Source organism: Equus quagga, chromosome 19 (genome assembly GCF_021613505.1).
Source record: "Equus quagga isolate Etosha38 chromosome 19, UCLA_HA_Equagga_1.0, whole genome shotgun sequence".
NCBI classification, from domain to species: Eukaryota; Metazoa; Chordata; class Mammalia; order Perissodactyla; family Equidae; genus Equus; species Equus quagga.
This window is the reverse complement of record NC_060285.1, coordinates 25784250-25797691: the sequence shown is the minus strand read 5'-3', so window position 1 is coordinate 25797691 and position 13442 is coordinate 25784250. Positions and strand designations below refer to the sequence as shown.

Sequence of the window (13442 nt, the reverse complement as noted above, 5' to 3'; positions counted from 1 at the left end):
CCAGGTAGAAATAGAAAAAAATCCATAAAAAATTGGCTGAAGCTGAACAAAAAGCTTGCCATCGGCAATTCTCCTCCTCTGCTTCTCAGGTAAGAGGGGAAAAAACCACGAGGACCAGAGGAACACCGTCTAAAGCTCTTCGTCGAACAGGGTTTCCAGTCGATACTAGGTTTGAAGCGACTCAGCACAGTCGCCGAGTTCAACACTCCGGGAGCAGTGCCCTTTCCTAGAATAACCGATTTCTTAACATGGCAATCTAAAGTATTTTCGCACGCAAAAGCAAAGTCGCTCAAAGCTTAGGAGCGGTGAGCAAATGCCCTCTATTTCGCGTTTCACCTGGCGCAAAGACCCCGCACACGGGTCTCCCCAGAGACGTCCCAAGAGACACACGATTTCCAAACAGCCCCCTTTGGCAGGAAGGGACCAGAAAAGGCGGCAGCGAACGCCGTGGGCTCCGCACTTGCCACAGTCCTCGGGAAAGGTAGAGGGAACACCAGTCCCCCACCCCAGAGGAGAAAGCTGCTCCAGAGCCCAAGATCGGCAGCGCTCGCTACAAACTTTCCAGCCGCAGCGCGAGCGCCGTCACTTACCGGCGGCAGAAGTCATGATTTCCCCGTGCAGCTCGCTTCCCCGCTCGCCCCCCTCAGTCCATGTTCCCCTTTCAGTCCATTGTTTCAAGGGTTTAGGCAGAAGAGAAAAAACCCCGCGGCGCCCACATTCCGTCCGGCGGCCCCGCGGAGAGCGGCACAAAGGATGCGGCCGGCTCCAGGGACCCGGCGGCGCTCCCGGGCGCGAGCGCCGCCCAGCCGAGCCGCGGGCGGACGGCCAGGCGCGGGCACGAGCAGTGCTCACCACGCCTCCGCCGGCGCGTGCCCCTCGCGAGCACCGAAAAAATCAGTGCTTCAGGCGCCCCCTGCTAGTCGCGGCCGTAAAAGGCGGACAAAAGCCTCAGCCTCCTCCAATCAGAGGGCTTGAACTGCATCCCGCTCCCGCCCCTCCCGCCCACACGCTCATCCTCTGCTCCAATAAGCGGGTCGGAAAAGGGGGCGTGAGCTGCGAGGCATGCTGGGAATTGCAGTTTTCTAGAAACGCCGGACCCCAGGAGCAGAGGCTTGGGTGCCGCCTGTTCTCCCGCCTTCATTTCCCATCGTGCTGAGGCGGGTGGCATGGCGGAGAAGGATGACACCGGAGTTTGACGAAGAGGTGGTGTTTGAGGTAAGGGGAAAATGGCGGTGGGTGTGGGATGCCTTTGTTTGAGAAGGACTAGGGGCAAGGCGAGGAGGCAAGGCGAGGGGCCGATGCGGGCCAAGGGATCGGGGGACGCTTCTGCCGGCCTCGGTCGCCGAATCCCGGCGATTTCTGGGCCTAGCGTTGGCCGCAGCCTGACAGGTGTCCCGGAGGCGCCCTGGCCGCGGCCGGCCTCTTCCCCAGGCCCGCCCAGATTCCCAGCCTGGGCCCTGTTGCCAGGTCCATCCGTGCACGGGAGCCCGGCCTGTTCCTTCCCCCGGGACGGATGCGCCGCGGGGGGGGCTGCGCCTGGCTGGGGCGGGGCCCCATCCTGCATTTTGGATACTAACTAATACAAGTTAGCCTTCTCCTTTTGCGTGCGCGATTTTTTGGGGTCAGTATCCAGAAGTGCCTCAGGTCACCGTTCACAGTCGAGGCGTGGCCCATGAATGAAGGCAGCAGGTGCTCATTTTCTAATACAGTATAAAATCTGTGTGTGGGACCTGCTCTGGGTGACTAGGACCGGGGCATCTCAGCATCCAGGCTCAATTCTTTTGTCCTTTGCTATTGCGCTAGGTGTAGCCAGTTCTTTTGACTCGAGGCTCCGGGTGGGAGTGCTTTTGTGTGACTCTTTTAAGACGTTCTCTGCCATCTTGAATGAAAAAAACCAGGCGAATGGTTTTGTTGCCGTTTATCTATCAGACACAGGTGAAAACTCGCACCCCTGAATAGATGTATTGCATACATGTATGCTTTACATTCACTCATCCAACTAGATTTTAAGAAATTTTTAAAAAGAAATGGCCCATTCCGAACAATGGGGGAGCTAGACACTAACAATACAGAATGGCAAATGTTGAAATATGTACAAACGTCATTGGAGGATAAATTTGGAAATGGCTCTGTTCTTGATGGCCTCCGAGAAGCTACACCCTTTAAGTGATAGCGAGGTGAATCTTGAACTATGAATCGGATTAGAAAGACGGAAGGGAAAAAATGCTTTATAGGGAAAGAGAACAGAGTATGCCAAGGTTGGAATGTGTCAAAGTACCTAGTGTGGATTTTTCGGAGGCTTGAGTGGGGAGTGTCGCTATATAAAGTGGTTTCATGTGGCTAGAATGTGGAAGTAGTAGAAGATAGGACCATTTTGCCAAAACGAAGAGTGGATTTGAGGAGCTCACTAAGGAAGACAAGCCCCTGAATTTTGGAAGTGAGAGAAGAAATAATGGAATAATGGCTAAAATCGAGGAAACAGTTGCAGATTGAATGTGGGAGCTGAAGGAGAGACAAAAATCTAGATTGCTTAGTTGTCTAGAGTAAGGGAAACTGTGTGGATATTATTTTTTTTTACCATGTTACTTTCTTAAATCTGTGAATATTATAGTAATAAATGTTCAAAGAACATTTCATTGTAGAAAAGTCACGGAATTAAAACCACCCATTATCCTACTACCCAAAGACGGCCACTATTAACATTATACTGTTGTTCATACAGTTTTTTCTATGCAAATGTATGTTTAAGTGTATGATATTTTTTAACACAAAAGATAGCATACCACTTAGAATTTTGTATGTATTTTTCACTTAAATTTATCATGAGTCTTTTCATATTCATTACTCTTTGAAAACATTATTGATAGCATAATATCCCATCGGGCATATGTGTCATAATATAACCATTGCTCCATTATTGGACAGTTATATTGTTTCGAAATACTCACCATGGTAATCAACACTAAGTCCATCTTTAACTGCAAATCTGATTTTCCCTTAGAATAATTTCTAGAAGGGAAATTAGTGGGTCAAAGAATATGAACATTTTTTTAAGACTTAGGCAGAACAGTTATAAGAATTCAAATTGCCATTGGGCATGAGTGTTAGTTTCATCAAATCCTCAGCAACAGCCTTATTAGTTTCCTTTAATCTTTGCTAATTTGACAGGAAAAAGATAGCATTCCATTGTTCTAACTTACATTTTGTGCATTTTTTGGAGCCATTTTTATTTGTTTGCTAAGCATTTCTTTTCATATTTTGTGCCCATTTTCCTATTGGATACTAACTTCTTCAAAATTGATTTGCATGAGTTCTTCGTGTGTTACTTAGCCTTATCACACTTGTAGAAAATTTTTTTCACTTTGCTGTTTATTTGCTTTTTGTCATGTCCATTGTTTTATTGCAATATGTTATTCAGAAAAAAGTGCACAGATCATAAATGTGCAGACTGATGAATTTTCACCTTGAACATACCCATGTAACCAGTACCCAGATCAAGAAACTGAAATTCCCAGCATAGCAGGTGCTCCCTCTTTCTCCCATTCAGTCACTTCTCCACACCCCAAAGATAACCACTATTCAGACTTATGATAACTAACCCTGTTTCATCTGTTTTTATAGTTTATACACATTTGTATATGCTCTTTTTGTCTGACTGTTTTTGCTCTCTGGCTTTGTTAGATTCATCCATATTGTCATGTGAGTATTTTTATTTCTCTGTAGTATTCCGTGTGAACATGTGATTTTTTTTATTTATTTTTTTTTGCTGAGGAAGATTCTCCCTGAGCTAAGATCCATGCCAATCTTCCTCTATTTTTTTTTCTAAGTATATGAGCCACCAGCACAGCATGGCTTCTAACAGAGCTGTGAAGGTTCACACCCAGGAACTGAACCCAGCCCACCAAAGCAGGGTGCACTGAACCTAACCACTGGGGCTGGTCGCATATGACAATTTAACTTTGGGGGGGGAGGGGGACAGGGGGAGATGTCCCTGAGCCAACATCTGTGCTAGTCTTCCTATATTTTGTATATGGGACTCCTCAGATGCCACCACAACATGGTTTGACGAGAGTGTCTGGGTCCATGCCTGGGATCTGAACCCATGAACCCCAGGCCACCAAAGCGGACTGCAGGAATTTAACCACTAGACCACTGGGCCAGTCCCCCCACATGACAGTTTTTTAATCCATTCTATTGTAGATGGTCTTTGGGTAGTTTACAGTTTGAGGCTGTTATGAATAGTGCTACTGTGAACCTTTTAGCATATGTGTTTTGTTGAACGTATTTCTGTTGGGTATATACTTAGGAGTGGAATTGCTGAGTCATAGGAAGTGCATATATTCATCTTTTGTAGATCTTGCCAAACGTTATTCCAGCACAGTTGTACCAGTTTATATTCCCACCAGCAGTGTTTAAGAGGTCCAGTTGCTCTACATCCTCACCAACACTTGCTAATTTCAGTCTTTCTTTTTATCATTCTGGTGGGTGTGTACTGGTGTCTCCTCTTGACTGTAATTTGCTTTTTGCGGATAAGGAAATTGAGAGTCTTTTTATACGTTTATCAATTGGTTGTATATCCACTTCTAGGAAGCCAATTTAAGTTTTTTGCATATTTTTCTATTGGGTTATCTCTTTTTTCTTACTGATTTGAAGGAATTCTTTACATATACTGGATATAAGTCCTTTGTTGGATATATGCACCTCAAATATCTTATCTCAGAATGTATATGGCCCTCTCTCAGTAGTGCCTTTCAATGAACAGAAGCTCTTAACTTTATTATAATTCAATTAAACATTTTTCTTTTATGGTTAGTGCTTTTAAAGAAATATTTGCCAACTCTAAGGTCACAAAGATATTTGCTCTAAAAGCTTTATTTTACCATTGGCATTTAGATTTGCCATCCATCTGGAACTTATTTTTGTATGGGACAAGGTAAAAGTCAACATATTTTTTTCCCACATGGATGTCCACTTAACCTGGCGTTTGCTGAACAGACCATCCTTTCCCCTGTTGAACTGCAGTGTTGCCTTTGTCATAAATCAGGATACCTTGTGTGGGTGGATCTGTTTCTGGATGCTCGCTTCCATTGGTCCATTTGTCCATGCTTGTACCAATACCACATTATTTTAATTACTGTAACTTTGTAATAGGTCTTAGTATCTGGTAGATAAAACCCTTCAGCTCTATTTTCCTACAAGATTGCTTTGGCTATTCTTGGCCCTTCGTATTTCCAAATGAATTTCAGAACCTGCCTGTCAATTTCAGTTAAGGAAAAAAACCTACTGAGATTTGGATTGAGATTGCTTTGACTCTCTAGATTAATTTGGGCAGAGCTGAGGTCTTTACAATATTGAATCTTCCACTCCATGAACATTTTAATTGTTTGCCTTCTAAATGAGTCAGGCAGCTTCCCATCTCTGTCTGTGCTCTAGGACTGATTTTACAAACTGAGAATATAGGGGAGGAAAAATAATTTTCCCCCTACCCTTCTGAGTTCTTGGCTGAGACCCCTGTAATAAAAGATAAATTAACTAGAGAAAAACAAACAAAAATTTATTAACAGGTATACCTCATGTATACCTGGGAGATGCTGTTAAAGAAAAACCAGAGCTAGACAGTAGTTAAAGCAGTAAAAACAGTTTATTCAGGACCATTGCAGTAGGGGGAAAAGAGACCTCAGTATACAACCTGGCTCAACTGCAAATACAGAAGGGCAAGTGGGAATTTAATTACTAAGAGGTAACATCAGGGTAAGAGGAGTTTTACTAAACTGATCTAACAGGATTCTTCCTGAGACAGGCCAGGGTGGTCAGACATCACCAGGGGGGATGGTAGAAGATGAGGAACCTGATATCGAGGGTGATCAGATGTGGAAGATGGGAGACTTGCTAAACTGACTTAGCAGGGTTGTTCCTAAAACTGGATTTTGCGAGGAAGAGCACAGATGGGCCTAGGAGGAGATTCAGGAGCCTAACTAAAGTTTAGTCAAGCAAAGAATCTTTGTCAATACCCAGGGAAAAATTCCAACTCCCCAAGGTGGCTTAGAATTCAGGCTTAAATACCATCTCACTGAGGGGACCAGGGGTAAGTAGGCCTCTTAGGGGAGAGTAAGTGATTTTTATAAAAGATGAATGGACCCTTAGAAGAACAGTTGGGAGATGTGATGGTTTGTAACAAAGTTTGTCTGGGTGTGTACACTTGTAGCCTTCTCTCTTGTGATGAGTCAGTTTTCCCTGCTTGATGAAACTCTTGGGAGGGGATTTATGTCAGTTGAGTTCCTTCTGGAAGATCTGTCCTTAGGCAGATAAGGGGAAGCCTTTCCCTGCATTTGCAGCTTTTCAAGTTCCTACAGCTGAAAATAATCAATATGCCCAAGGGGCGTATTTTGGGATGGCATATTCTGCTGCTCTTCAGGAGTGATCTATTACTTGAGAGAATAGCTAAATTGGCCCTTAAACTATCTGGGCCTTTGCTGGGGGTAGGTGGAATGGATGTTTACTGGTTTCCATTTCTTTTATGGTTATTGGTCAGTTCCAGTTTTCTATTTTAGGGGATATTTTGATAGTTTTTTTATTCTGAAAGACAGTGTAATATAGTCATTAAAGGAATAGGCTCTGGAGCTGTACAGCATGGGAAATCCTTGCTCTAATATTTATCGGTTAATGTGACTTTGAGCCGTTTACTTAACTTTATGCTTCAGTTTTCTCAATACTAAATAGAAATAACAATCCCTGTCTTCATGCAGCAGTTGTGAGTATTGAATGACTTAATGTAAGTGAAGCACTTAGATGGTCTCTGCCGCGTTGTAAGCATTCAGTAAATGTTAGCTATTATTACAATTTTCCAGAAAACTGCTTTTTATCTAAGTTTTTAAAATTATTGGTATAAAGCGTTCTTAATAGTTTCTTAATTTTTAGTCTCATTTATAACACCAACTAGATCTTATTATGTATGTTTGTTCATGGCCTTTCTTGTTATGTTGCATAGATTTGCCACAGTGTTGACTTACCAGATAGAGTTTTCAAAGAACCAGTTAAATTGATTTTGTTTGATCAGCTCAACTGAGTTTGTTTGTGATTAATTTGTGTGTGTATGTGAGGAAGGTTGGCCCTGAGCTAACATCTCTTGCCAATCTTCCTCTATTTTATGTGAGATGCTGCCACAGCATGGCTTGACAAGCAGTGCTGGGTCCCCACCCAGGATCTGAACCTTTAAACCCTGGGCTGCTGAAGCAGAGCATGCAAACTTAATCACCACACCACCAGGCCAGCCCCTGATTAATTTTTTTTTTAATTTTCTACTTTTATCCATTTCCTTCTACTTTCTTTGTGTTTATTGGCTGTTTTTTTTTTTCTCTAGCTTCTTGAATTAAAGACTAGGTACTAAAAATAATTTGTGGGGTTATAAATTTCCCTATGAGTACTACATTGGCTGTATCTCATGAGTTTTGAAATGTAGTTTGTCTCACAGGTTTGTAATTTCCTTTTTTATTTCTTCTTTAACCATGATTTATTTAATACCCAGGTGTATGGGTCAGGGATCAATATTATTGTAGGTGATGATTTTTCTCCATGTGCCCCTCCAGACCCGTAATTTCACCCTATTATGGAATGCGTCACCTGTATTCCCTTGTCCTATGATTTCATTTTGGTCCAGCCAGTGAGAAGGCCCTTTTAAATGAGAGGTATCTTAGTCTATTCAGGCTGCTGTAATAAAAATACCATACCGGGTGGCTTATAAACAACAAAAACTTATATCTCACAGTTCTGAAGGCTGGGAAATCCAAGATCAGGGTGCCAGCATGGTCAAGTTCTGGTGATAACTCGATTCTTGGTTCATAGATGGCTGTCTTTCTGCTCTGTTCTCACATGGCAGAAAGGGCGAGGGAGCTCCCTGGGATCTCTTTTATAAGGGCACTAATTCCGTTCTTGAGAGGACTAACCGTATGACCTAGATACCTCAAAGACCGGGCCTCCAAGTACTATTACATTGAGGATTAGATTTCAACATATGAGTTTTGGGAGGACACAAACATTCAGTCTATAGTGCAAGGGTAGAAGAGAGAGCACTGGAGAGGTATTCATCCTCATAGTTCACTCCCTCCAGGGCTACCATTTGGTAATGATTGTGTCCCTGTACCTAAAGCCACAACTCTTGTTGGGGACTCCTTTAGCTTCATCTCTTCCAGCGCTTCAGTGACCCTGCTTCTTTCCCTTGCCCTTTAGGCCTATGGACGGTAATAACTTCCTGCTGTTTCTAGTCCCTGGGGGTTTCACTGTCCCCTATTGGTTGCCCTGACTCTACTTACAGCTTTGTAAATAAGTGGTCATTTCATTAAACTCTTTTCAGTTACCCCTTTTGAGTGTGCCATCTGTTTCTTGCAAAGTTCCTGTAAGAAGATTTTTCAGTTAACCTATTTTGCTGCCCCTGTTCTGTTCTCTAGGATTAACTCTTGTCCATTATCACCTATGGCCTCTGTTTTTGCCCTCTGAGAACCTGTTCCTTGTCTCTTAGTATTCCATAGCCTCCTATGGAATGAGTGTTAAAGTGTATTCTTGTTCGGGACTGCACACCTTTCACAGTTTGATTCCTGCTGGTGCAGGTCTGTGGGCCTAAGAGTTGCTTTAGAGGTTGAATAATTACAAGATTTTGCAGGATTTTGGTTTCTTTGGCAGTATAGTTTCCTGAAATGTAGTAGGTTTCCAGTCTGTTTGCTTCTAGACAGTTTCATACACAAGTAACCACAGCTAAAGAGCCCATTTAGACATAGTTCTTAAATTTGAAGTCAGCAGATTTTTTTCTGATTCTGTTTTGGATCTTTTCTTCCTCTCGTTCAATTTAATGGCAACAACCCTGATCATCTACAAGAGAGGCTTGGGTGGAAAGGTATCACCTTTAATCAGATCTTAGCAGCTGGGCTGGTTCCCATTATTTTGGGGAGGATCTTGGGGGAAGACTTGAGGTCACCATCTTATTTCCTGCCTTTTGGCTTTTCCAGCCATGAGAACCCCTCCCCGACATCCCCTCGCCCCCCTCCCCCCCATCACCACTTTCAGTCATCTTAATCTCAGGCCACAGGCAGAGAAAGCCTTCTCTTGCAGAGTTGAAAGCTTCTTGGGCATGTGGCCTGTCTTCCACGGTATTACAATGCAATGGCAATAGTTTATCAAATGTTTTGCCATTTGAGTATAGTGAGTCAGCTTTTTTTGCCTGCAGTATATTTCCTTGCCATTCATAGCTCAACTGCTAAGCCAGTACAATGTATTTTAGGTTCTGTTAAGTCAGCCCTACTTCTAGATAACGAGGACTATATTAGCCGTAGATCTTAGTACAGAAAACAGAAACCCCTCTATCTACTACTATAAATAGAAAAAGATTTAATACAGGGAATTAGTGGGTAGAGTATTGTTGGAAAGGCTAGAGGATCAAGTTCTGTCAAGGTTGTTAAACTCATAAAACCAAGAACCACATGACTACGATCATAGCTACAGTCCAAGAATCAGGAAGCCCTCGCCACGTCTGCCTCTCCATAACCTGCAAAGCTGGAACAATGATACTAGAACTCAGAGTCTATCTATTGTCTCTACCACAACTTCCTTTGCATTACGAGGAAGCTGGAGTATACATATTGGAATACTGCTTGAGAAACGTTTTGCCTCCACAGCTTTGTTTAATAGCAAAACAAAATAAAAGTAAGGCAGCAAGAAGTGGACCTCTGCTTCCTTTCCACCTTCCAAATTTCTCACAAGTGTACCTAATTGGGAGAACCCTAATTTATATCTAGAACGGTAGCTCCAAGATAATTTAGGAATTGTCACATTTAGCTTTCCTGTCTCTCTCTCTCTCCTTTTTTTTTTGGTGAGGAAGATTGGTCCTGAGCTAACATCTGTTGCCAATCTTTCCCTTTTTGCTTGAGAGGGATTGGCCCTGAGCTAACATCCATGTCCATCTTCCTCTGTTTTGTATGTGGCCGCCACCACAGCATGGCTTGATGAGTGGTGTGGAGGTCTGTGCCCAGAATCTGAACCCATGAACCCCAGGCCACTGAAGCAGAGCACATGAACTTAACCACTACACCCCCTCTGCTGGCCACAGCTTTCCCGTCTCTTTAACCCAAGAAGGAAACACAATAGAAGGAAGGAAGGTGGAATGGAGGTTGAACAAACCAGTCCACTATATCCATTATGAGACCTAACTGCTCCTCCCCAAGAAAAATTAACTGGGATATTGTGGGTAAATTCAGTGTAATACTGTCATTTTAATGATTTTCAGAGTCAGAAATCAGACTTGCTTATATCTTAGGACTTAGAGAGTCATATGCTGCATTAAAATTAAAAATTTTAAATCAAGCAAAGTTTTTGGAAAGTATTCCAACCACATCCTTTCCTTGTTTAAAACTCTTGAAGTATTTGGGGCCGGCCCCATGGCACAGCGGTTAAGTTCACACATTCCACTTCAGCAGCCCGGGGTTCGCTGGTTCGGATCCCACGTTCCACTTCAGCAGCCCGGGGTTCGCTGGCTTGGATCCTGGTTGCAGACCTATGCACTGCTTGGCACGCCATGCTGTGGCGGGTGTCCCACATATAACGTAAAGGAAAATGGGCACGGATGTTAGCTCAGGGCCAGTCTTCCTCAGCAAAAAGAGGAGGATTGGTGGCAGCTGTTAGCACAGGGCTAATCTTCCTCAACAAAAACCTTGAAGTATCTTGTTTTCATATCAATTTTCGGATTTCCAAATTATTAGTAAGTTTTATTATCGTCTAATTTTTGTCTTTTGTATTCTCCTTCCAGAGATCATCTTCAAGTCCTCCTAGTCTGGGAGGACCAGGGGGTGCACTAAAAGATGATATAGTAGAGGAATTAAGAAAAGGAAGGAAGAGTGAGGTTCCCAGGCCCAATTCTTACTCCTCTCCCCAGCATCTGACCACCTTCATCTCATCAGGGCTAGATTCCCCATATACCTTAGAATTAATTCCGTTATCTTGGAGCCTGACTACCCCAAGAGACTGAAGTGGGAAAGACAGCACACCTCAGACTTGGACCTCAGGTTGAACAGCATCAGGACAAAGTTCAGAAAATCATGGACACCACATCTAACATGGGTATTAAGCAAAATAAATGCTGAAATACCAATATTGTCACTTTCCTCTGTTATTGTAGTCTCTAATTAAGATATTTTGAGAGTAAGAATTCTTTAGTCAGCTTAAACAGGTGTTAAAGTTCTCATGTTGCTCTTTCATGGCTGTCAGATTTTTTCGTTATAAATTAGTTGCAGAAACTTTGAGTCATTCGTCCTGTCTTGAGTCCTGCTATTCCTAGAGGGAAGCGTACTTGAAAATAAGAACTTTTTGTCTGAAAAACTAGTATTTCTACCTCTTTGCATTATTTGTAGTGGGTCTAAACCATTTCTTTGTAACTTCGTCATAGGAACAATGTTGTACTCAAGGTGCCTTTTACACTCTCAGATCTCTGTCCATGGTAACCTTATTTTCTATAGTTGAACTCCTTTTGGTATTTGTTGAAATTCTTTCTCTTTTCCTTTATTCATGACTGGGAAAGCTAGTTTTTGCCCATGTTATCTTGATCTCTTTCACTCCTTCATCCTTCGTCCTTCTCAGTAAGTTATTACATATTAACCCTTTGTTGGGACTATGTTCAGGGTTTGCTCCCTGCTACCCCCTGCACTAAATCAATCAAATGAATGTGAGATGGCCCTCACACAATCTCCCACATTTGAAAGAAAGTTAAAAAAAAAAATACTCTCCTGCTTGAGAGGATGTATTTTCTTTATGTTTTTAAAGGTTGTTATATTTCTGTAAAGAACATTAAGGCATTCTTTATTAGGTATCATTTGTAAATTCTTTTCTTCCTGCATTATTGATTTGATTAATGGAAGGAAATTGGTTTTGTCTGTGAATGTATACCTTGACAGTATTTGCTACTTTGATAATGGAGCTTGCTGTCTGAAATTTATTATGCATATAAAATTTAAGGTATTTTTATATCATTATTATTTTTCTTTAAAATGTATTTTCAGCTTCCTATGGTACATAAAGTTCTACAGTTGTATTATATAAAATAATCTACTTCTGAATAGTAGCTGAGATTGGAAGCATAGCAAAATTCATGCTTTTATCACTATTTGTAATGGTGGAAAGAGTATTTGTTAATGGAGTTATGCAATCAGGAGCCTACTGATATAAGATTGACCATTAATTCCAAAGCTACTTTGTCACCCGATAGGCAAGAATAAATTTGTTTAGCATGAATTATAAAAATTTTTATTGGGAACAAGTCTTTGCTTTTTTCTGTTTGGGGCATGTTGTTTCTTCCATTTTGGCTTCTTCACATATTCTCAGAGTTCCAATATAGATTTTAAGGTTTTTTTTTTAATGTAAACATTCCAGAAGGTAGTAAGTAGGTCTCTCTTAGGTATTTGTATTGTATTTATTAAAATGCAAGTTCCTTTGTCTCAGGCCATGATACAGTGCTTAAATTATTTTTTATGGTTATCTTGGTATTTTATGTAGTTATACTAAGACTTTCATTTTTTAAAAGCATGTGGAAAGAAGGCTAGATGAGTAATAGAGGGACTGACATTAATTAGCAGTGATATCTTGAATGAATTATTTAATTTCTCTAAAGTTTGCTTTCATTTGTTATAGGAAGGAGTTATATACCAAATCGTTCTTTCTTATTACATTTTTCCTGAATCTGGTAGGTTGAATAAATGAGAGTAGGGCCTTAGAGGCTTAGGTTAATTAGGAGATACAGGAAGAGATTCTGCTCATTTCCAGTCTCTTTTTAGATCAGAAACCCTAGCTCAATTTAGTTTTCCTGGTTCTGTACCAGGTGTTCCCTGAGTTCCCAGAAGTAAATCATGCCTTAAGGATTTCGGAGAAAAGGCCCAAAGCCAATGTACTCCACAGGGGCACAGTGTTAGACCGTGCACTGACTTCGGTGCCTCTGGATTTTTAAAGTACTGCTGATTATCTGCTGACACTTGTTATTCCCACTACAGCAGATCAAAATGCCATTAGTCTTATTTGAAATAATATATTTAAGGACATCCTTTATTTTTAAATCCATGTTGTAATTATTTAGCTGACAATCTGGCCACCTGTATCTTATTGTTGGGATTTTGCTGATTAATCCACAACCATATCTCTTTAGTACCTTTATTAAAGTGGATGTTCTACTTCAGTATGTACCTTGCCTTGTTCTTGTTGTTTTTCTTTTCCTTACTAATTGCCCCTTTCTGATGAAAGGGAATAATGAATCATTTTGAAAGATCTCCCCTTTGTCTCTTAATAGAACCACAAATTCTGTCTCCACTTTTGTTATTATTATTATTTGGGATAAGGAAAACAGAAAATAAGGTTGGGTGTGATCCAATAATATCCAAACCTCATTTTAATGTTTATTGCATTCTCTTCTCACA

The 13442-nt window shown here is 41.6% G+C and overlaps 2 protein-coding genes across 7 annotated transcripts in view; one reads left to right on the top strand and one right to left on the bottom strand.

Moving 5' to 3' along the window:
* The window catches only part of FGD6 (FYVE, RhoGEF and PH domain containing 6), a 107581-nt gene extending 106823 nt beyond the window's left edge, over nt 1-758 (bottom strand). Inside the window, exon 1 of the mRNA XM_046646487.1 lies at nt 591-758. Coding sequence (XP_046502443.1) covers nt 591-606 — 16 coding nt within the window. The 5' untranslated portion in view covers nt 607-758. The remainder of the gene's footprint in view (nt 1-590) is intronic.
* Nucleotides 759-1107: 349 nt separating this feature from the next.
* The window catches only part of VEZT (vezatin, adherens junctions transmembrane protein), a 75369-nt gene continuing 63034 nt past the window's right edge, over nt 1108-13442 (top strand). For all 6 annotated transcript variants that reach the window (XM_046646189.1, XM_046646187.1, XM_046646186.1 and 3 more), the window contains exon 1: nt 1108-1215. In XM_046646189.1, the coding sequence (XP_046502145.1) occupies nt 1180-1215 (36 nt within the window). In that variant the 5' untranslated portion in view covers nt 1108-1179. The remainder of the gene's footprint in view (nt 1216-13442) is intronic.